The sequence below is a fragment of the Prionailurus viverrinus genome, chromosome B2 (genome assembly GCF_022837055.1).
Source record: "Prionailurus viverrinus isolate Anna chromosome B2, UM_Priviv_1.0, whole genome shotgun sequence".
NCBI lineage: Eukaryota > Metazoa > Chordata > Mammalia > Carnivora > Felidae > Prionailurus > Prionailurus viverrinus.
In genome coordinates this window covers 80,625,508-80,649,761 of record NC_062565.1, presented here as the reverse complement: position 1 = coordinate 80,649,761, position 24,254 = coordinate 80,625,508, and the positions used below count along the sequence as shown (strand labels likewise).

The 24,254-nt window shown below is 42.9% G+C and overlaps 1 protein-coding gene across 1 annotated transcript in view; it reads left to right on the top strand.

Annotated features, from left to right (window-relative positions):
* Positions 1 to 24,254, top strand: part of MDN1 (midasin AAA ATPase 1) — a 173,047-nt gene that overhangs the window by 119,670 nt on the left and 29,123 nt on the right. The window contains exons 60-80 of the mRNA XM_047857750.1: positions 2,429 to 2,643; positions 2,998 to 3,385; positions 4,105 to 4,214; positions 5,043 to 5,748; positions 7,675 to 7,836; positions 8,047 to 8,320; positions 9,060 to 9,295; positions 10,043 to 10,138; positions 10,726 to 10,820; positions 11,464 to 11,585; positions 12,112 to 12,258; positions 13,105 to 13,214; positions 13,822 to 13,895; positions 14,378 to 14,570; positions 15,877 to 16,036; positions 18,134 to 18,280; positions 18,820 to 18,943; positions 20,150 to 20,255; positions 21,526 to 21,641; positions 22,549 to 23,034; positions 23,306 to 23,532. Of these exons, the coding sequence (XP_047713706.1) occupies positions 2,429 to 2,643; positions 2,998 to 3,385; positions 4,105 to 4,214; positions 5,043 to 5,748; positions 7,675 to 7,836; positions 8,047 to 8,320; positions 9,060 to 9,295; positions 10,043 to 10,138; positions 10,726 to 10,820; positions 11,464 to 11,585; positions 12,112 to 12,258; positions 13,105 to 13,214; positions 13,822 to 13,895; positions 14,378 to 14,570; positions 15,877 to 16,036; positions 18,134 to 18,280; positions 18,820 to 18,943; positions 20,150 to 20,255; positions 21,526 to 21,641; positions 22,549 to 23,034; positions 23,306 to 23,532 (4,294 nt within the window). The remainder of the gene's footprint in view (positions 1 to 2,428; positions 2,644 to 2,997; positions 3,386 to 4,104; positions 4,215 to 5,042; positions 5,749 to 7,674; positions 7,837 to 8,046; positions 8,321 to 9,059; positions 9,296 to 10,042; positions 10,139 to 10,725; positions 10,821 to 11,463; positions 11,586 to 12,111; positions 12,259 to 13,104; positions 13,215 to 13,821; positions 13,896 to 14,377; positions 14,571 to 15,876; positions 16,037 to 18,133; positions 18,281 to 18,819; positions 18,944 to 20,149; positions 20,256 to 21,525; positions 21,642 to 22,548; positions 23,035 to 23,305; positions 23,533 to 24,254) is intronic.

The window sequence follows — 24,254 nt, the reverse complement described above, 5'->3', positions numbered from 1 at the left end:
TTCTCCCTCCCTCACCCTCTCCCTCTCTTTCTCTCTCTCTCTGTATATATATCAGAATTCTGCAGAAATAACTCCTCTTTGCTTCTTGTTTACATGTATTTTGCATTAAATGTATACATAAACAAAAATAAGATCACTTTCTCTGTTCACATAATATGTCATGGAAACATGTCATTCCAGCTTATTCTTTTTAAGGTATTCCATTGTTCTAGTTGCTGGAATTTATTTGATCATTTGCTTATTCATAAATGTTGAGGTTTCTTGCCTTTATTTCCTCCTTCCTATAACAAGCATAACTGCATCAACTACTCTTGCATAAATCTTTGTCTCTTTCTCCTAGTATTTCTGTGGATATGTTACAAGAACTGGAATTTAATCATTGGTTAGAATGTCTGCATAGTTAAAGAGATTCATGGCTATTCTGAGGATGTCTGGGCAGGTGGTTTTTGTTTTTACTTTTTTTTTTTTTTCTTTCCTGGTTTTTATTTGGATTCCAGTTAGTTAACATTCAGTGTAATATTATATTAGTTTCAGGTGTCGAATTTAGTGATTCATCACTTGCATATCGCACCCAGTGTTCCTCACAGAAAATGCCCCCCTTCTCCCCACCCCCCTAACCCTTCCAGCAACCTTCAGTTTGTTCTCTAGAATCTGTTTCTTGGTTTAACTCTCTTTTTCATACACACCCCATCCATGTTCATTTGTTTTGTTCCTTGAATTTCACGTATGAGTGAAATCATATGGTATTTGTCTCTCTCTGACTTGTTTCGCTTCGCATAATATTGTCTGGCTCCATCAATGTCATTGCAAATGGCAAGATTTCATTCTTTTTTATGGCCGAGTAATATTCCATTGTGTGCATGGGTATGTGTATGTAGGTGTACACACACACACACCCACACCCCCCACATCCTTTATCCATTCATCAGTCGGTGGACATTTGGGCTCTTTCCAACATTTGGCTATTGTTGATAGTGCTGCCATAAACATTAGGGTGTGTTTTTTACTTTTTTAAACATGCTAGGAGCTCATAAAGAGGGAGGTCATGAAGTTCTGGATGACCACAGGAGAACTTAGGACTAGAGCACAGTTTTACTTATTCGTATGTTTACAAGAACCTGTTTCTTATATCTTTGGCACACTAGGTGTTAGCAACATTTTTAATTATTACCAATTATTCAACTTAAAAATTATCATTTGGATTTGTACTCCTGTGATTATTTTTGAGATCAGACATCTTTACACGTGTATATTTTCTTCTCTGAAGTTTTCAGTCATGTTTATTACTTACTTTGTCAAAAAAAATTGAGTTTATCGCCATTTTCTTATTGAAGATCTTTTTACATGGTATGTATATTAAACCTTTATCTACCATAAGGTTGGAAATATATTTCTAGTGTTCTCTTGTCTCTCAAGTTTTATAATGTTTTCTCTTCAAATATTGTAGTCCCTTTCTTTTTTCTGGCTTTGATGTCATGCTTTAAAAAAAAAAAGTCTTCATTATCCCTAGAATTAAAAACCATTTTCCCATTATTTTCTTGTGTATTTGTTTTATATTTAAGTCCTCAGTTACATCTGGATATCTTGTTTTGTGAGATAGGTATACAATTGTTTTTTATTCTATACAAATAGCATTTCCAAAAGCAGCATAATACCACGTTTGACTAATTCATCCTTTCCACTCTCATTTGAAATGCCACCTTTATCATACTTTATTCCTATAGATGTTCATGGATTTGTTTCAGACTCTTCTATTCCCTTGCTCTGTCAAAATTGATTTTTAAAAAAATATTATTATTTTTAGTAATCTCTATGCCTGACATGGAGCTCGAACTCATGACCCTGAGATTAAGAGTCGCATGCTCTTCCAACTTAGCCCAGCCAGGCGCCCCTCAAAATTGATTTCTTTATTGTAAAACATTTCTCACAGCCTTTAGTGATATATCTTATGGATTCTCAAGGGTTGCAGAGTATACAGTGTTTCCCATTTTCTGTGTTTAACCACCTTATCTTTTGCTGTGGACAGCAATTACAATGTCCCAGGTAAATAGTCCAAGGAGCACAGGTTTGACAAACTTTGTCCCTGGCTCTTGCAGTTGTCTTCTAACTCTTTTCCTTGCCTCCAAGTCTCCCTGCAGTATGCCTGTAGCTCTGTTGTAAAAATGGTCTTCCTCATGCCCAGGTTGGAAAGATTTTCTTGCATTACTAAAGCACCCATTGTTCCTTATTCCTTGAGAATGGAGTCTATGTTTCTTTAAAGCCTACTAACACCTGACCCCATTCTATCCTTTGTTTGAGGCTTACCTGGTCCTAGCAACCTGAACCTCCTTTTCTTACTCTCTTTCTTCTCTTGGAAGTGCTCAGTGCTGCTTGTTGAAATCCATTTACTTATCTTCTAAAAGATACATGACTCCTCTCCATCCATCAGGGCCCTGGCAGTCTCAGTAGAGCCATCTTCTCCAAGTGCTGCTTTGAAGTATTGACCAGCAGCTGCAGAGCAAGTCCCTGGGATGTGAGCGGCCTCCCCATCCTGTCCTCCTCACATGTCACCCTGGGAGAGTGGTTTGAGAGAGCCCAGCAGCTCCGGGATATCAGCTTGGTGCTTTGGACCAACATGGCTGTGCCTTCAGTCGCAGAGTTCAGGTAGACTATAAAGCTCCATCTTTTCTATAGAGTGTGTAGAGAGAACCTCAGTCTGAACTTCATCTGTAGTGGCTAGTTTTGGTGGGTGAAAGCAAGTGTATTTTTTGGCTGGATCAGCAGATTTTTAGCCCATTACAGGCTATCATAAGCTGGGCAGTGCCTCTGTCACTTTTAATCTTCTTGTGATCAAGAGAGTGGTACTTAGAAAAGCATATAAGATTACTTGAGAAGAGAAATTCACCTCTAAGTATTGGCAGTGCAGTCTGCTGTGTCGTTTTCTAAAAGAATGATAGTGTGAGAAAGGAATGTCGTTTGATGTAATGCAAGCCCTTAAGTGCCTCCTTGTTCCTACAGATACACGGATTCCCAGCTCCAGAGGCTTGTGCTGTGCCGGCACTTGGCGGGTTTGGCAGAGCTGCTCCCTGAATCCCGGCGGCAGGAATACATGCAAAACTGTGAGCAGCTGCTGCTCGGGGACAAGCAGACCTTCCAGCATGTGGGCCAGACTCTTGGGGACATGGCCGGGCAGGAGGCCCTGCCCAAAGAGCTGCTATGCCTCTTGCTTACCTCCCTGCGCCACTTGTTTGGGGAAGGGGATGGTAAGCGGGACCTGCCCGAGGCAGCACGGCGTGGGAGCCTGTGGGTGAGCCTTGGCTTGCTCCAGATTCAGACATGGCTTCCGCAGGCACGCTTTGACCCCGCAGTGAAGAGGGAATACAAGCTCAAGTACGCTAAGGAAGAGGTATGGAGGGATGAGAGTTTGGAGCATGGGCTCCATCCCTGACTGGGTGGACTTGCTTAGTATATTACTCCTTTTATTCCCTTTTGGATGCTCAGAACATCAACGGGGTGATTTTGCATAAGCTGCCCTATGACTTCCCGGGAGTGTGTTCTAAAGACTACATTTTCCTCTTTGAGAATTCCTCTAAGTAAGCTTAGGCACTTGGAGGGGCCCTTCCTAAGCCTCTGATGTATCACTCCTGTCCAGACTCCCTCTACCTGAACTAAGTTTTGAATATTTGGACTTGGATAATTTCTTTAGATGTGGTATAGTATTCCTCAGGTTTTGAAGTTTTGGTGTTCCTTATCTAAAGTTCAGGGATCAAGTAGATTTAGATTATGTGGTATCCCTTGATATTTGAACTTGTAAGCAAATTCAGGAACTGAATACATAAAGATAGTGATAAGATTTTTCTTCTTCAAAATATGGAAGTAGTATATGAGTTGGTAAAACTGTAAGAGCAGAGTCTCATAAATTCAGTGGTATAAACAAGATAGTTTCCTTCACCTAACAGCTCTGAGATGAAGTGGTCCAGGTTAATGGAACAGAATCCCTTGCTCTTGGATTATTCAGGGGCCCAGGTTCCTTCTATCCAGTTGCTCTACCCTTCCCCAGGGCATTGTCCTCTTGGATGTGGGCACAGCTGAGCACAGCAGACCAGCTTCTTCCCTTTCTATTAGTTACACCAGCTGCAGTGTGAGTGGAAGACCCGAAACCTCTCATCCCAGCTACACACTGGAAGAGACCTGGAAGATGAAGTCATTCTCAGTTACTGTCATCCTCACATCAGGTAACAGCAGAGTTATTGTGTTGATGGTTTATTGACTCTTAAAAAAAAAAATTTTTTTTTTTTTGAGGTTGACCTTCACAGTGTAATTGCAGTGTTTGAGGTGATGATACAGATCTCTGAACTACATTGGCGATGAGATGCTAAAGCCATTGTTACTGTCAGGAAAAGTTAATACTCTGAAAGGAAGGGCAGATTCTCATGAGGCCAGGAGGGTTGAAACCAGAATTTATTCTCAACATGACAGAAGTTACATGTGATAATGTGCACTGAGTGCATTTGTTGTCTTAGTAAATATTGTATAATGTAGTAGGTCTGAGCTCCAGTCCTGTCCCTGTCCTTTGGCTTTAGACTTTGAAGAGATCACTTAATGTCTTTAAGCCTAAGAGGTCTGGGGTGCCTGAATAGCTCAGTCAGTTAAGCATCTTACTTCAGCTCAGGTCATGATCTCACTGTTGGTGGGTTCAAGCCCCACGTTGGGCTCTGTGCTGACAGCTCAGAGCCTGAAGCCTGCTTTGGATTCTGTATCTCCCTCTCTCTCTGTCCCTCCCCCACTCACACTCTGTCTCTCTGTATCTCTTGAAAATAAATAAATGTTAAAAAAAAAAAAGCCTAAGAGGTCTGTAAGAGTAGGGTAATACAACTACTTCAGTGAGTAGTAACACCACGTGTGGCATGTGATAAATGCTTTTTCTATATTCTCCATTTACATTATAATTGCCAGTATTTTCTTCATGTTATTCCTTAAAAGCTGATATGTCTTCATTCTGTTTTCCTAGCTAAGGGCTGAGTCTCTGACAGAATTTGCATATTGTGATAATTTGCCTTTAGATTACTGCGCCAAAGAATAGATCATCTGGAGAACTTAATCTGCAGCCTGTCCAAGAAGCAGGCCTTCAGACCCCAGGTGCCTGCCTATGAGTCATTGGTGCAGGAAATCCACCACTATGTCACCAGCATTGCCAAGGCCCCTGCTGTTCAGGATCTGCTCACACGGCTCCTGCAGGCTCTCCACATGGATGGGCCTCGGTCTGCCCAGGTGGCCCAAAACCTTCTGAAGGAGGAGGCTTCCTGGCAGCAGTCACACCACCAGTTCAGGAAGCGGTTGGCCGAGGAGTATGCCCTCTATCCAGATTCTGTGGCCCCACTGCAGGCATCCATCTTGCAATTGCAGCATGGCATGAGGCTGGTGGCATCTGAGGTCTACGCTTCATTCCATGGCAGTGTGGTCTGTGCAGACAGGCTGGGTGCCCTGGCCACATCCCTGTTGGCTTTTCCATCGGTGGGCCCCACCTTCCCCACTTACTATGCTCATGCAGACGCCTTATGCTCAGTGAAGTCAGAGGAGGTTCTTCGAGGCCTTGGGAAGTTGATCCTCAAGCGCTCAGGAGGAAAGGAGCTGGAAGGCAAGGGCCAGAGACCTTGTCCTACCCGAGAGCAGCTGCTGATGAATGCCCTCCTTTACCTGCGTTCCCATGTGCTGTGCAAGGGAGAGCTGGACCAGAGGGCCCTGCAGCTCTTCAGACATGTGTGCCAGGTAAGCCTATTTCTAGGGGGGCAGCACTGACCTTCTCCTAAAGGGAGCTGGAGGACACTGGCAGTACCCTGTGTAGATAGAGACCATGTGGTTGGGCAGTGGGATCTGGTGTCTGTTCCTTTCTTTCTCCTATTCAGCTGTTAGTTTTGGGGGTATTTGTCCCTCAATTTTTAAGACATTTTTAATTAGAAAAAATTAGTGATATTAGCTCTTTATCTGTGATACACACTGGAAATATTTTCTCCTATTTTGTGTCTTTTGATTTTATTTATGGTGAGTTTTGCCATGTAATAGTATCAACCTTTATTAAGAAAATAACTTTTTTTCCCCAACGAAAGCAATTTGTTTTTAACTTATACAATTAAAAGAATAAATATAAACAAAACCCAGTAAATTTTACCATTTAAAGCTGTATAAACTGTTAACATTGGTGCATCCCATTCTAGGCTTGTTTTTTTTTTTAAGTTTATTTTGAGAGAGAGAGAGTATGTGTTTGTTTGTGTGTGAGTGGGGTCTGTGGGGGGAGGGGCAGCAGGGGGGAGCAGAGAAAAAGGGAGAGAGAGAATCCCAAGCAGGCTCCATGCTGTCAGTGCAGAGCCCATCTTGGGGCTTGATCTCATGAACCATGAGATCATGACCTGAGCCAAAATCAAAAGTTGAATGCCACCCGGGTGCCCCTTTAGCAGTAGAACTCTTTCAAAAATAAAAATCTTAGAATAGTTTCCCAATATGTAGTAGATAAAAGAGCTGCTTTAGTTGAGAACAATTCTGTTCCCTCCCTGGTCTCTGAGACTGGTCCTTAAATCACTAGAGTTCTGTAAACCACTACTAAAGTTCATTCTGTTTTATACTTGGCTTTAAAAAACCTAACAGCATTTAGTGATTATTTTCTTCCATAATTATGCTATTCTTCAGCTGCATCATGTTGAATGGCTGCCCAGTTTTCTATTGTATGGATACGCTCGAAGATACTTAAATAATTTCTTATCATTGAACATTTGTTTTGTATGTAGTCTTTTTATTGTCTTGGAAAACACCAGCATTACCACAAATAGTCTTATACCTAGGTCTTTGGGTACAAATTCTGGAAAGCAGAATTGCTTAGGTTTTTAACACAAATTATCTTCCTGATTGATGGGTGCTCATTTCCTCAGTTCTCATCAATACTGCACGGTTTCTTTAACTTACAGTTTTTGCCAACTTAAGGATCTAAAATCTTAGAGGTACTAGGGAATTTAAGAAGTGTCTGATAAGGCATAGCCCAGTTTTCCTGATGGTTCCCCTCAACCACCCTGCCCCCAGCCCAGGTTTCCCTTTCCCAAACCCTTGGGCCAGCTGCTTGAGTTGTTAGCCAAGTATAGTCTGAATTACAACCCCCACATTGTCTATGCAGAGCCTGTCCTTAGTACAAAACACTACTAGCTCCTGACAGGAACTTCCAATGGCATTAGCTGTACTGTAGCAAGTTTTTACACCTGTGAAATTGTAGCACTACAGTAAGGGGGTGCTTTGGAAAATGGGTTGCTGCAGATACACAGTTTGAAAACAAAGTTCATTTGCTCTCTATACCTAAAATGTAGTTTCTTGGATGTGGGCATTTACTTCTTTTTGAACCATAGTACTTTTATTTTCATGAGAAATTGAAAGATAGCCAATCTTGGGACATCTGCGTGGCTCAGTGGGTTGAGTGTCTGACTCTTGATTTCAGCTCAGGTCATGATCCCAGAGTCATGCATCAGGCTCCAAGCTGAGTGTGGAGCCTGCTTGGGATACTCTCCCTTTACACCCTCTCCTCACCCCCTCACCCCCCACCCCTGTCTCAAACAAAACAAAACAAAACAAACCAACAACAGATAGCAAGTCTTGCTTTGTTTAAGTACTTCAGCAAAAGCAAATAAATTACTTTCTAATATTGTTACTTTTCAGGAAATTATCAATGAGTGGGATGAACAGGAACGCATAGCCCAAGAGAAGGCTGAGCAGGAAAACAGCTTGTACAGATACAGGAGCAGGAGCTCCAGGACTGCCCTGAGCGAGGAGGAGGTGGAAGAGCGGGAGTTCAGAAAGCAGTTCCCACTGCATGAAAAGGTCGGTGGTGGTAACAGGGTTTGTTTGGGAATGAATTCCCTTGATGCCACCTGTGTTACCTTTGGTTTTATAATCAGTCTTTTTACTATATCTATATGTAAGTCACTACTTCATTTTCTTGAGTGTTCACACAACATCTTTCCTCCTTCCTTTTTGAGTAGAACTGGATTCTGATTTTTAGAAGTTCAATTGCTCTAATGTTATTGGCAGGATTTTGCAGATATTTTGGTAGAATCAACACTGGAAGAGAAGAAGGGAACTTCAGATGGGCAAGAAGAGGGAGCAGCTTCAGATCCTGGCCTCCTCTCCCAGAGCTCAATGCAGGCTGTGATGCTCATTCATCAGCAGCTGTGCCTCAACTTTGCTCGGTCCCTCTGGTACCAACAGACTTTGCCACCACATGAGACAAAGCATTACCTTGGCCTGTTTCTATCCTGCTATCAAACTGGGGCATCTCTTGTGACACAGTTCTACCCTCTGATGGGTATGACAATTTATTTTTGTTATACTCTTGGGAAATGAGGACAAATAAATTTAATTACTACTTAGGGAACAATTAAAGTCATCACCTCCCTATTTTTTTGCTAAATTCCTTATCGAGGGAGTTTCCTTAGCTTAAGAGACTCCAGCTACTTCAAAAAACTTGATTTAAAATTCTGCAGTAAGGGATTTTTATCATTTGAATACTTTGGGAGGAAGGGATTTAAAAAACAAGGATATGGACTTAAATAGTTTTGTTCCTCAGTATTAGTTCTAATTTGCCTGTAATAGCTTTAGTGGTTTTCCCATCATTTATTATTGGGAGAAACCTGGGAACTCAGAAATTAAGCTTACAGAATATTGTTTGGTTCAGTTTCCTGTATGACTTCATTAGTCACTCCTTGATATTAAGCAGGAAGCTTTAATTTTCATTTCTGTCTACCAAGACAGCTATAAAAGCCAGGAATTTGAATCCATCAAACCAGACTCTGTACTCTTTTAACAACCAGGCAATGTCTGAGTTCCTCTGTATGTCTGAGAAACTTGGCAGATTTTGGTGATACTACTATGATACTAGGGTCCTGCTCCTCTAGGCCTATGTTGCTTTGGGCATGATTGGCACTGTGACGTAATCTGCTTCATTAGTTCTAGTAGTTATTGTTTCTGAGCATGTGTTTGACATCTTTGTAACCTGATGGCTCAACCTACTAAGTGCACTGACTGTACTCATGTTAACTTCACAGGAGCTGAACTGAATGACCAACTCCTGGGCAGCCAACTTTTGGCCTGTACCCTCTCCCATAACACTCTCTTTGGTGAGGCAGCCTCAGATCTGATAGTGAAGCCTGATGGGCCCTATGACTTCTACCAGCACCCCAATGTCCCAGAAGCAAGGCATTGTCAACCTGTGCTTCAGGGTTTCTCAGAGGCTGTCAGTCAGCTGCTGCAGGATTGGCCGGAACACCCAGCCCTTGAGCAGGTAGGGCAGCCTGTGAGGAGGGAACACTGAGGGTGTGGTCTCTGCCATCTCCCAGGGCAGTCATGTGCACATTTCAGTATATAAACAAAGGTTTACAGAATCCCACTTGAGTGAGACACTACTCACTTTAGGATGGACATACCAGTTTGTACTGCTGTTACATAAATGATGTTTGGGATTCTGCTAATTTTACTTGTTGGTCAGAGTTTGCTGTCGAGATGTTAAAATGCTGCTGTATTATTGCCCTCTTTATTCAGACACATACGCACATTAGCAAAGGCCTGGCTTTTTCAAGATTGGCAGTTTTAACGCAGACCTCACTCTGTGGTCTTCAACCAGTTTTTTAGTAACTCTTAACAGCGGAGAGTGGTTAAGAGTTATTATTTTGGGGGCATCTGGCTGGCTCAGTTGAAAGACAATGTGACTCTTGATTTCAGGGTCATGAGTTCAAGCCCCACATTGGCTGTAGAGATTACTAAAAAAATAAGTAAATAAACTTTAAAAAAAGAAAAAAAAAAAGAGTATCATATCAAAGTCCATCTTCTTTCCAGAGTAATGCAGCAGATAAAGTGTTTATCTTTGATCCACAGCCCTAGAAAGCCTCTGTGGCTTTCACAGGGGCTTGTGAAGTAGAGACTTTGCATAAAACTTTCATCAGGCCTCTTTTCAGTGGCCTGTGACTTTGAGTGAGTGTATTCCCACAGAGATGCCTACATCTTTTCTTCGTTTTCTTTTTCTTTCCTGCAGCTGCTGGTTGTAATAGACAGAATTCGTAGTTTCCCACTTTCCAGTCCTATCTCAAAGTTGCTGAATGGCTTAGAGATCCTTCTAGCAAAGGCACAGGTAAGATAATTCTCTCTCTCTCTTCCTCATTTTAGTTTGTAATCAATTGAAAAAAATGATCTTGGGGCAACATTATTGCCAGAGGGACAGAAAGTTATAGTTTGGGTTGGAGAAGAATAAGCCTCTTTGTTTTTCTGACATGGGGTCAGATCATTACAGGTGAAGCCATTATCTTATGGGGCACGTGAGGGGCCTGTGTCCCCTGTTTTCAAGGGTAGGACGCAGCATCCACTGGTACTGCAGTCTCCCTCTTCCAGGGCTCCCAGGTGGGCCTCCAGACCAGCTACGTGCCTGCATGTCCCATCCCCTCAGTCCTTTCACAGCCTCTGAACTATCTGGTGCTTCCCTGACGATCACGTTAGGGCTCTGCACTTTGGAGGGGGTCATGTGTCTAGCAATAGGCATTCACACTCAGGTTCCCAAATCCTTTACTTTTTGCCTGCCTCTAAACTCAGCTCTGCTTGATATTATCAGGTGACTAGAAACAACTTGAAGCTAGATGCACTGGATGTACACTCATTGCTATTGATAAATCAGCACAAGAGTTATTTAAGAGCCCAGCAGTAAATTTTATCTTTGTTTTTTAGGATTGGGAGGAGAATGCAAGTCGAGCTCTGTCTCTGCGGAAACATCTCGATTTAGTCAGTCAGATGATCATTCGTTGGCGTAAACTGGAACTGAAGTAAGTGATAATCTGTCACTTCCCTTCCCCTCCTGAACTTGTGCTGTAGGGACATTCATCTTTTGATAGTTTGCTTCTGCAGGGTTTCTGTAGTAAGATAGAGAATGTACTTTTCAGTTAGTAATCACAGAGTTAAACAGCAGGGCATTAGGGGTGCCTGGCTGGCCCAGTCAGTAGAGCATCTGACTCTGATCTCAGGGCCGTGAGTTCAAGCCCCACATTGGGCATGGAGCCTACTTAAAAAACAAATACGGCATTTAAAATGACCTCAGTAGAGGGACACCTGGGTGGCTCAGTCAGTTAAGTGTCCAACCTCAGCTCAGGTCATGATCTCACAGCTCGTGGGTTTGAGCCCCACATCAGGCTCTGTGCTGACAGCTCATATCCTGGAGCCTGCTTTAGATTCTGTCTCTGTCTCCCCCTCTCGCTCTCTGTCTCTCTCTCTCTCAAAAATAAACATTAAAAAAATAAAATAACCTCAGTAGAGACAATGGCATACATTCCTGAGGCGACAAACTAGGTAGCTTCTCCATCTCCACTTGGAAGGAGAGAATAGCGAATGTTTAGCTTTTGCTTCTATGGTTTCAGATCTTTCAAATGGGTTTCCTTAAATGCCTGCTTGGCTGCTTCTCTCATGTTTCAGCTGCTGGTCTATGAGTTTGGATAATACCATGAAGCGCCATACTGAGAAATCCACCAAGCACTGGTTCTCCATCTACCAGATGCTTGAGAAGCACATGCAGGAACAAACAGAGGAGCAGGAAGGTAACAACTGTCCATAAATTCCCTGCATATTTAGAAGTTGCAGGCTAATTGTAGAGTGCTGCAGATGTGGGATTTACCTGTTCCCTTGTCTCCTCGCACCACTCCTTTTACATGGGATGCATCATTGGACTTCATGGTGTTTCTGAGAGGTTTACGTGATTTGTTCAGAGTCTAGAGAGCTGGTCATAAGGTTTCTTTATGCTCTATATCCAAGAGACAGGCAAAAATGAAGATGTTTTTTCTTGGGTACTAGTTGACCTGCTTGAGTTAAAAGTGTTTCATTTCCTACTTAAAACAAGCACCTTATAATTCAGTTTCATAATCTGTTTTGAGTGCGTTTAACACATACCCCAAGTGAGCTGTTTTTATATCAGCTGGGAATTTACCTATGCTTCAGAGTTTCACTTTAATTATGGTCTCTCTTTTCCTGCCGTGCCCCAGTGTGTCCCATAGTAGATTGCATGCATGTTACAAATATGAAGTGATGGTTGCAGGTGCATATGTTTTCTTCTTTGAATCTTTAAAGATGATAAGCAGATGACCCTGATGTTGCTGGTCAGCACATTACAAGCATTTATAGAGGGATCCTCACTGGGAGAATTCCACGTACGGCTTCAGATGTTACTGGTTTTCCATTGTCATGTCTTGTTGATGCCTCAAGTTGAAGGAAAGGGTAAGGAGGGGTGTGTGTGTGTGTGTTTTTCTTTACTCTTACACTGTACTGTTTAAATGGGTTAGGCTTTGAATTCTTCACAAGATAGGCATCTTATTGCATACCAGGTTTTAAATGTGACGCTTTCAGTCATCTCTTACTTTGAAGTGATTCACATTAGATACAGAGAACAACATTAAAGTACAAACTGGTTATAAATGAAGCCCAAACTAATGAACTCTGCCAGAGGTAAATTGCCAAATGCAGATCTTGGGAACTGGCATGTAGAGGCTGCACATCTTTCTGTATTGACAGTGTAGGTGTCCTGCTAAGCTTCTGCTTGATCCAGGCCATAATTAGATTCTTTGATCTAGCAAGTGCTCTACTACATATCAAGTAACTGCATAGGAAACACTGTCAATTACTGTCCCTGACCACAGCTATTTGGATGAAAATGTAACTAGGACTATAGATTGTATGTGAATGAGCAGTCAGGGTGAACCTCTTAATAGGCCAGCTTTTAAAACAGGTTTAGTTTCTGCTGACTTTACAATAAGATTCTAAGAAAGGGTTTGAAATTGTGTTTAGTGGAACATCTGAGTACATCACCTTTAAGAGCAACAAAATTCAGTATAAGCTGTAATGAAAAAATGGGGTAGAGGCGACAGGCTGCCTGCATCTCAGGGAATTGCTAGACTCAGACTCCCTGGTAAGCTGTTAAATAACATGCCTGTGAAATGTTGTGCTGTCATCTCATGGCCTGAAGAGTAAAGAGGAAGGAGCGTCACTAAAATGTGAAGCCCACAGGTGGAGCCAGTAGCACATGCAGCAAGTGTGGTGTTTTTGTTTCCTTTTCATTTCTTCCAGATTCACTTTGCAGTGTTCTGTGGAATTTGTACCATTATTACAAGCAATTCTTTGACCGGGTCCAAGCCAAAATTGTGGAACTTCGTTCCCCCCTAGAAAAAGAACTTAAAGTAAGATGAACAGCTTTGTAATGATTACTCTTGGGAGAACAAAATCAGCAAATTCTTTGTTTAGTTCTTTTGTCCATTTAACTATGAAGCAGGGGGCTCTGGGGAATGGAGGAGAGAATTGCACCTGCCAATAGAATGGCAAGATTTATTCTGTGGCATTGGCTCCATTGCTGACCTGTCCCAAGTGTGTGACGGGTTAGTGGAGTGGCCCGTCAAAGGCTTCTCAAGAAGATTGCCACAAACGTCTGTTAGTGTTCACTCCCCCGCTCTTGCCCTGGCTGATTTTCCACCTCAGAGGAACGCCATCTAGTGTTGTGTGTCATCAAGGTGCCCTGGGGGAAAGGAGGGTCCTATCTTTTGATAATTCAGTGGTTGTGGAGGCAGCCCTGGTACAAGCTGAACACATATCAGGTGACATGTTGATCATAGGAGCACTCTCTTTTCATTGCTTTGTGACAAACACCTGGGTTTCCATTTTAGACTTGTTTTACTTGTTCACTGGTATACAGTCCTGTATGTGGGATGGAGTGGGCTCTGGTCTTCGGTAAACAGGTGATTTAGAAAGAAACAAAATGCTACCATTCCTCGTTCTTCATTTATCTTACAGGAATTTGTAAAGATATCCAAGTGGAATGATGTCAGCTTCTGGTCCATTAAACAATCTGTGGAAAAGACACACAGGTAATTTATCTTTTAAAAATTCAGAGTGACTAAAGGTGAGAATTTTTGTATGCTAGGTAGCAAGACTAAATTAAATTGTTCAAATGGTCTTAGTGCTGCTTTGAACTCATTATGAAGCACTAGATTGTTTGGGTGTGGCTTTTCGACAGCACCCCCTACCACCTGAAGCAAAGTCTGCCTACAAAAAGAATTGGTGTGCCTCGAGACAAAGCAGCCTAAGCACTTCTGCTACATACTAGCTGTCTTCCCTTGAGTGAAGTGATGCCCCCATTCCTGGCTTCAGTTTTTACTTCTAGAAAAAGGAGATGACAATACCTGCCTTACTTTTCCTTAAAAAATAAACAGGATGATTATGAGTATCTAAGGGGTTCATGCGTACAGACGATAAGGTTATTAAGTTATATGTGTGTGCATTATGCCATTTTACATTTCCTCACTTTCCATCCATCTTTTCCTCTTCATCTGTCATTACATGGGGCCAGGACCCTCTTTAAATTCATGAAGAAATTTGAAGCCGTCCTGAGTGAACCCTGTCGGTCATCCTTGGTGGAGAGTGACAAGGAGGAACAGCCTGACTTTTTGTCACAGCCAGCAGCCACCAGCGAGGCATCCCCCATTCAGAGTCTGAACATGGCACTGAGGGAGACCCTGTTGGCCCGGCCAGTAGCTGCACAGGTATACCTTATGAGATGGTGTTTGCTTATTCTTGGGCCAGTCTAGTGAGGTCTGTGCCTTATGTGGAAGAATGTCCCTAGAACTGGGCAAGGCAATTCCTTTGAAATCTTGCTCTTTGGACAAATATAACACTTGTCTGTATGTCTGACACTGCTACCTAATAAGGCAAAAGGCATCAGTCCTAGTGCTGAAAGTTTAATGTTCGTCTATGGGAAATACGCACTTTCTGTGCTTACCTGTGAAGATTTCATCTTCCTGTAATGGAAGACTGAAAGCATCAGTTGAGGAATATGCCACTGAAGCTGCCTTTGGGTTACCACATGATGAAGCGGCTGTATAGGTGAATGTTTGCAATGATAGGTTGATTTTAGTGGTTGCTGATGACCATGGTATAAATTCTCTCATCATGACCAACTTCAAGCACCAACAGTTAAGAGCTGGCTTGCAAAATTCCAGAAAATGTAACAGTTATGGAGACTTTGGGTGAGCAGGTCTGTTACAGAATGGGTGGTCCCGCATTATATCCTTAGATGTAAAGAGCTTTGGGATCAGAGAGCACACCTCAGGACAGTAATAGCCTTTGCCTTCCTACTGTACTTACCGTCGTGGGTCCATAGAGTAAGCAGTGGAAGTCCTCAAGCTATTTTTAGTATTTCCCAAGTACAGAAAGTGTAATAGAAATTGAGCATATAGCCATGCTGTGGTTCTACAAATATGGTGTGGGCTCCAAGTTCATTTTCTTTTGATTATATTCATCAGCTCACTGATTTCTGTCATGCTGACCAACATTTCTGATTTGCTGTTGATGACAGCATAGGAATTTCAGAGATTCTTCGGCGGGGGAGGGGGATGAAAATATGCCCCGGTGGACGAAAGTTTTTCCCATTATCCAGTATCTGGGTTCCTCCTAATCGAATTGAAGAAAGTGGAGGGTGGAAGAGGTGGTGGTAGAAGTACGACTTGTGTGTCCAAGACAGGCAGTGCAGCACAGCACCATAAAGGCACCAGTTCTAGTACATTCCAAAGTCTAGAATGGTCGCTCGCACAGGTAGTATTGCCGCAGGTGGGACGGGGTGCTTCTAAGTGATCTCACGTGGAGCAGCAGTAGGGTTCTCTAAATATCCAGGACACATCTTAATTTTGGTGATGCTGCTTTTGTTCTTGTGAGACCTCAGAGTTGGGGAGGAGAGGATTTAATACTTAGCTGAGTGTGTGTAGAGGGGTATGGCATTTAAATTTAGCACCAGTGCAGGTGACTGCTGTTACTGTTCTTGGCAGTGAGACTAACCTGTGCTCTGTCTCACAGGCTGTGATTCCAGAACAGTGTCAGGGTGCTTCTTTCCCCTTGGAGGGAGAGCTGCTGTGTCGCTTGCCAAAGCTCATGAAACGAATGAGGAAGGTGTGCCTGACGCTCATGAAGGAAAGCCGTCTGCCTTACCTAGTGGAGGGCCTTGATCACTTCACTGGTGAGTGCCAGCAGCCAGGGGCAAAGGGTGGGGTTTGCTCTGTTTTCTCTAGTGCCCCCAAGAGCGTGGGAATTTGCTACCTATGTCCTTTTTTTGACCTCATCAGTAGTGTTGAGCGGTTAATTGAATAAACAAGTGGGCTAAAAAACAGAGCCCAGTCGCAGAAACCAGCAGAGACCACACAAGCTGTTATAATTTTCACCTTGTCCATCTTATCCATAGCTAATGCTATGTTATGCCATTTTCTGCAGTAGCCTTGTCTATATCAGCTCTCTTTGGTTGGGGGCATGAATAGAGAGGTACAGAGACAAGTTTCTCAGAGTCTGTAAGCTGTTCCTACCTCTCCAAATATTGTCTCCCTTGAGTTAAAGGAGAAGGAAGATTCACTCACTGTCCTTTTCTTGCTTTCTTCACTGTGGAGAGATGTAGCAGTTTCATCTGCTGGTCGTCCTTGCACAGGGAAGTTGAGAGCCGAGATTTGCTCTGTAGTATAACAGCCGTGGCTGGGGAAGGGATTCCAGAACTTAATAGATTGAGGTCTTGTCATCCTCCAGCACTGTCTGCACCCCTAATCACCCCCCATGAGTATGGTGTCAGAGTGAAACTGGTCCTTCTTCAATGAGGCTACAATGTGATCTCAGGGAGCTCTTTATTTTTAAAACTTGTTAGGGGGTACCTGGGTGGTTCAGTTGGTTAAGCATCTGACTCTTGATTTCAGCTCAGGTTATGATTTCACAGTGTGTGGGATCGAGCCCCAAGCTAGGCTCTGAGCTGACAGTGTGGAGCCTGCTTGGGATTCTCTCTCACCCCCTCTTTTTGCCCCTCCCCTGCTTGTGCACATATGCATGTGTGCACTCCATATCTCTTTCTCTCTCTCCCTCTCTGTCTCAAAAAAATAAACATTAAAAAAAAAAACTTGTTAGAACAATAGCCTATTATATATATCTGTTGCTAAAGATGATCTGCCTACCTGATCCTGATGATCGAAATGAATGGGATACAGGTCCCATGTGCATCTTCTGGAAAGGGTACCCACTCTGTGATGCAAAGAATTCTCTGACTTTCCTACAATGTCCGTATAATGGTGTCCACTACACTTGCTTTCTTCTGGAAGGCTAGAATGTCCGTGTTAGTTTGTTAGAGCTACCTTAAAGTATCACATATAGGGTGGCTTAAACAAGAAAAGTTAGTTTTCTAAACAGTTCTGGAAGTTAAACATATGAAATCAAAGTATTTGCAGGTTTGGTTTCTTCTGAGGTCTGTCCCCTTGGCTGCTCTGTTTCCCCTCTGTGTTTTCACATGTTCTCCCATGTCCTACTCTTCTGTTAAGAACATCAGTCAGGTTGGATTAGGGCCCACCCATATTGCCTCACCTTACCTTAATTACCTCTTTAAAGGTCTTATCTCCAAATACACTCATAATCTGAGGCACTGGGGGTTAGGACTCTAACATGAATTTTGGGGGACACAGTCCATAACACTCCCTGTGGCAGGCAGACAGCAGCCTCATGTTACAGCCACCCATGGGTATTCAGCAAGGCAGTGTGCTGCTGGAGAAAGAATTTGGGTTTCAGAGTCAGTTTGGCCAGGGTTTGTGTCCTGTCTTCTAGTCACTCTTTAGCTGAATGAACTTTAGTAAGTGACTAGACCTTTCTGAGCCTCTCCAAACAGCTGTAAATCAGTGCTCCTGGAGTTGTACAGAGTAAGGGAACATCAACCACGAACCAGGTACAGGATAGGACCTCAGGATGTATCCTATTTATGGGAAATACATGATTTAAATTCTTACTATAAATTGCTACACATAGTGTTCAACAAGTGCTTTTTTTGCCTATTTTTAAACCCCATAAATTAAAAAAAGAAAAACTACTTTTATTTGGTTTGTTTGTTGTCAAGAGGGATGAATTCCATGAGTATTTTCTATTTCCGTGCACCTTTAATTTAGAATTTACCAAATGCTAAGGACTGTGCTAGTTATCAGAGCTGTAAAGATGAGTGTCACCTGGTTCTCGTGTCCCACGATGTCCTGGGTCTGAGTAGTTTAACATGTTAATTAGACTGTGGGATTTCGGTATTTCCTCCTTGTTATTTCCTTAGGTGAAGTGATTTCCTCTGTGAGTGAGCTGCAGAGCTTGAAGGTGGAGCCCTCTGCAGAGAAGGAGAAGCAGCGGTCAGAAGCCAAGCATATTCTCCTGCAGAAGCAGCGAGCTTTAGCAGACCTCTTTCAACACCTTGCCAAAACTGGTATGGTTCTCATTGGAAACCTGATGAAGAATGATCACCAGCTCTTAGGGAGGAAAACAACGCGGGTGATGTGGGGGGATTTTCTAGAGACGATTGGGGTGGTGGAAAGCAGGAGGCAGTAGGCAAGGTTTTGAAATGCCATTCTGAGAGTTCAGTCACACATATGAAATCCATGTGATGAACCAACCATTTGTGAGTCCCAAATATTTTCACAGTTTTGTAACGAAGGTTCTCAGAAACCATGCTTTGTTTTCATCACCATATGTTGTATGGCACCCACCCTTCCAATGTAGCTTAGAGAGCAAATTCTCAAACTTTAATGTATGTTCCAATGACTCAGGGAATTTTGTTAAATGCAGGGGTTCTGTTGTAGTAGGGGCAGGGCAGGGCCTGTCAGCCTGAGTTCTAACAAGCTCCTGGGTGGTGCTATTCCAAGGACTTTATTTTTAGAGTCACAGTGGCAGTGGGATGGGGTGGGGCATAGCACAGTCATTCTCTTCTGAGTTCCTTTACTTAAATGCATGCTATTTACTTCCTAGGTTTGTCATATCGCAAAGGTCTTGCCTGGGCCCGTTCAAAAAACCCTCAAGAGATGCTTCATCTTCACCCGTTAGATCTCCGGAGTGCATTGTCTGTAGTCAGCAGCACTCAGGCTGATTCTAGGTTTGTTTTTTAAATTATAAATGGAGCAAGTCATTTAAGCTTCATGTCTTCATTTGCCAAAATGGGGATAGAATACCTCTCTCCTAGCATTGCTGTAAAGATAACATTTTAAAAAGTGCCTGGCTCTGGCTCTGGCTCTGCATCTGGCACGTGGTGAGCATTCAGTAAGAGACTTTTTTTTTTTCTTTTTTTTTTTCTTTTTTCTTTTTCTTTCTCCTTGTATTCACCTCTCCCGTTATTTTTTTGGTCCTCTGATTTTCCTGAGGTCTCCTCACTTGGTTTGAATTCACAGGTGAAAATCTGTGAGAGAATGGCCACATTTTTAGCTATTTCATATGTAAATTCTTTATAATTTCTAATGTATTCTTCAATTTGAGAACCTATAAATTTTGAGACAGAGTTACCTCTGTGTTCATAACTGTGGCAGAAGTGGTTGTAAATAGATGATTTGTATGAGCTGGGTACACATACATTTGTATTTTGTTTGCTCAGTGGCCCTCTGAGTGCTTTAAAGTTTAATTCAACACAGCATTATAAAAAGTAGAAATTTTATTTTTAAGATTTATTTAAGTAATCTCTACACCCATCGTGGGACTCAAACTCACAACCCTGAGATCAAGAGTCACATGCTCTTCTGACTGAGCCAGCCAGGCATCCCCAAAGTAGAAATTTTACATAAATAAATAAATATTCTGAATTTCAGTTTTTCAGGAAGATTGGGCCAATTGGATTTGCTTTCCTGTGAGAAAGTTAAACTGTAGCTCCCTCCTTTGGACAGGACACATGCTCTCCAGATCACTACAGTCTGCAAACAGTCCTGTTGCTTTTCCCACATTGAGGTCGGCTGTCATTGCCATGTATCATTTTGTGCTTGTCTGTCCTTAATCATTTATGTTAACTGCTTGGCCCCCGTGGGCATCAGAATTTATGACCTTTAGCTTCCACTCCTAAGATAGTTATAAAGTTTTCATTAAGGAAACTATATTGTCATCATAATTTATTTTCCCTCTATACTTCCATTGTTAAGTATGTAATACATTTTTTGCATAAAGGACTAATGAACGCCTGACTGAATGAGACCTCACAGAAATGAATCTATTCGCACTCTTAGCTTTTGGTTGTGACTAAATAATACCAATCTCTGAGTCTTCAGGATCTTTGATGGGAAATAGTGGTTTTAATTAAGTATATCATGTTGATTTCTAGGCTGCTGACAGAAATCTCCTCTTCATGGGATGGATGCCAGAAGTACTTCTTTCGCTCTCTTGCACGGCACGCCAGGCTTAGTGCAGCCTTAGCAGCTCCTGCCAAGGTAGGTGAAAGAACCTCAGAATTGCCGGGGCCCAGGGAAAGCTCCTATTTTGTTCCTCCAGGGCAGCACTCTCAGGTCTTACCAAGTGATCAGAGCCCATTACAGAACGTGACGGAGCTTTTTGCAGAACATTATTAAACTTACAGTATAAATCAGTGTAATTTTGTGCTTAATCAGAAAGCATTTTATCATAAATTCTATTACTTACATTTGCCAACAAGACCAAATGCATAAGAAAAGTTATGTAGGGGGTGCCTGGGTAGCTCAGTCGATTGAGCATCTGACTTCGGCTGGAGTCATGATTTCAGGGTTTGTGAGTTCGAGCCCCTCGTGGACTCACTGCTGTCAGCATAGAGCCTGCTTCGGATCCTCTGTCTTCCTCTCTCTCTCTCTCTCTCTCTCTCTCTCTCTGCCCCTTCCCCACATGCGCTCATGCACACACACACTCTCTCTCAAAAATAAATAAAACATTTAGAAAAGAGGTTATAGGGGCGCCTGGGTGGCTCAGTCGGTTAAGCATCCGACTTCAGCTCAGGTCACGATCTCGCGGTCCGTGAGTTCGAGCCCCGCGTTGGGCTCTGGGCTGATGGCTCGGAGCCTGGAGCCTGCTTCCGATTCTGTGTCTCCCTCTCTCTCTGCCCCTCCCCCGTTCATGCTCTGTCTCTCTCTGTCTCAAAAATAAATAAATGTTTAAAAAAAAAAAAAAAAGAGGTTATATAAGAAATGCTTCATGTGGAGAATGCCATCTTCAGATAGTTTTCCTCTTGTGAATTGAGAAAAGGCCACTAATTTTGATGTTAAGCTAGTTCTTTTTTTGTTTTGTTTTGTTTTAGTTTATTTATTTACTTAGAGCGAGCTGGGGAGCAGCAGAGGGAAGGGGAGAGAGAGAGACACAGAGAGAGAATATCCCAACTAGGCTCCACACTGCCAGCATGGAGCCCGATGCGGGGCTCGAACTCACAAACTGTGAGACTAATGACCTGAGCCAAAATCTAGAGTCAGATGTTTAACCAGCTGAACCACTCAGGTGTCTCAGTGTTAAATCTAGTTCCTATTCATGGAACATCAGTGATTTGTGGAAGCACAATTTGAGAAGCACTGCTTAGAAAGATGAATGTGTTGCCTCTAGACTGCAGCATATCCAAAGCTTATCCAATTAAAAGGCACTTTCCCCAGCGAGTTTTGGATGAAACTGCTTTCTGGTGACACCTGCGTGTGTGGTGATGTTTGCTAGTAATTCCTTTGGCATGTTTCCATTTCCCCTTTGCAGGAGTTGGGCATGAGCAACGTCGAGCGATGCAAAGGGTTCTCGGCACATCTGATGAAGGTGCTTATTCAACAGCGGCGCTCCCTGACCACGCTGACTGAGCAGTGGATCCTCCTCAGGTATTCACGAACTAGTTAGTTGGGTTTGTGGCATGAATTAGGAACAATTGTGTGAGTCTGCTCTCAATTTGGAAATGAACTTTTGAGACCCAGAGAAGCAGATGGGGTTTCTCTTGGCTCTTCCCCTTGCTTTTTGGTGATGTGCTTCTGCCCTGTGGTTGTGGCAGCACCTCTTGGGAGAATGGGCCCTGGGAGATGAGTTCGGGGGCTGAATTAGATAAAATTGCCATGGCTGAAGTACACCTTGGTCTGGAGAGAGGGGGTTTGTGGTTGACAGTCCATCAGATTGCGTGACAGGATTGTGTGTATGGTATTGTAGCATCTGTCTCTGGGCATAGATTAGATTTGAGACTGCTTCAGTTCACGGGGGGTTTTGGACCACAGAGTTGCAATTTGCTGAGCCATGCATGGAGGTTCCTCAGTGGAATTAAATATTTAAAAGACGAGGACAGTTAGGAAGCCTGTCATCATTTTTTGAATGGATTCTTGGCTGAGAGGTAGTATTTCCAGATTGTAATCACTTTGGCCGCAACCATTTTCTGTTGTACGCATAAGGGTTTATCTAACAAAGTATACCACATTTACTAGATTTTTTTTTTTTTTTTAAGTAATGGTTGAAATCACTGCAGTGATTTGACTGTTAGATGGGAAAAAGCTGTAAGGGGGTAGGTGATAAGCAGTGAGTTTTGACACTTGTGTAAGACTGAAGACCCTTGCTTTCGGTCTTCAGAAGGTTGTGTTTAAGTATTTCAAAGGGCGTTTTAACAGTCTTAACCATGGGGGTTCTCTCCTTGATTATGTGAAAAAGCCCATACTTTGTTCAGAAACAAATGAAGTTATTGTTAAAAACAACATGGCGATGCAGTTTAAGGTGCCACATGATTTCTCCATGGGTTTCTCTGCACAGGAACCTCCTTGGCTGTGTGCAGGAGATTCATGGCAGGCTGACTGAGCCGCTGGTCTACCCGGTGGCCTTCCCCCCTCAGGATGGTGTGCAGCAGTGGACAGAAAGGCTGCAGCATCTGGCCATGCAGAGCCAGATCCTGCTTGAGCAGCTCTCCTTGCTCCTCCAGTGCTGCCCCAGTGCAGGGCCAACTCCAGGCCACAGTGGTGCCCAGGTACAGGGTCAGCCTTCTGCCCCCTACCCAGAAGGACCAGAGCTCACCAACTGCCAGCTTTCTGGAGCCATACAGGACCTCATCCCATCAGAATTGAGTTGCCCATCCCCACTACCTCGAAATCAGCTGCCCTCTGGTTGCTGGATGCGGAAACAGGACGAGCTTTGGCAACAGTCAACTGCAAGATTAACAGAGATGCTGAAAACCATTAAAACAGTGAAAGCTGATGTTGACAAAATCAGGCAGCAGTCTTGTGAGACTCTCTTTCATTCTTGGTGAGTATGGCTATGTCTGTACTGTCCCTCTTTGTGCTTGGGTGCTTGCTCAGAGTTTAGTAAGGGGATAAAATGATGAAAGGTTATTTTATTTCAATTCTGTTTTTCTGTGGACCTTCATAGTGCTTTGTAGCGTATGTCTAGCTGTTACTCTTGAGGTACAGTGAATTCTCCCCTGCTCACATTTTAGTGGATGGAAGGAGCGGGGTGTGTGTGTGTGTGTTTATGGTAGCCCCTTCTTCTCAACATTGTTGAATTTCTGTTGTTGCAGGAAAGATTTTGAAGTTTGTTCTTCTGGGCTGAGTTGCCTGTCCCAGGTGTCAGTTCATTTGCAAGGACTAGAGTCCTTGTTCATTATTCCCAGGATACAAGTTGAGCAAACAGACCAACAAATGGCATTAGTTGAGAGCCTGGACTATTTAAGAAGAGAAATCAATAAAGCCACAGATGACTTTACTTCCTGGAAGACACATCTACTTGCTTCAGGAAGCCAAAGTGGTAAGACTGTCTGTCACTCAGTAAGGGAGTCAAAGCCTGGTGTAGGAGTGATGTCTTACAGATTTAAATCTAGACTATCCTAAAGACACATTATGTTTTGTTCCAAACATATCTGTCCAGGTTCTAAGGCAGATAGGTGTGGTTGGAACCCCTAACTCTTAACTCTTTCTGCCTCATTTCTCTTTTTTCTTAAAGTTTATTTATTTATTTTGAGAGAGAGAAAGGAAGAGAGAGACAATCCCAAACAGGCTCCACACTGTCAGTGCAGAGTCCCATGTAGAGCTCGAACTCATGAATCATGAGATCATGACCTGAGCCAAAATCCAGAGTCGGAGTCGACCATCTGAGCCACCCAGGCACCTCTCTGCCTCATTTCTTTGAGTACCTTGCCTTTGAGTTGATCATGTCACTTTGTAGCACACATGTAGGGAGGCAGCACGGGCTCACTCGCTGTTAGCAGACAGTTCTTTCTGAGACTGGAAAGCTGAGGGCTGATATTTGGACTAAATTGGTGGTTATATACAGCATCTTAAATATTTTTGTATTTTTGGCATTCTTCTAGCAGAACTTTCAATAAAAGATGATAAACTTGTAATTCATCTTTGTATTCAGCACAGTTTGACACTGTGGCTCACTCGTAGTAGGTGGTTAACAGGTGGCTGTTTTGTAAAAATAACAAGTGAGGATTGTTAATGATTTCTAGAGGCACTGGAGCAAATGAT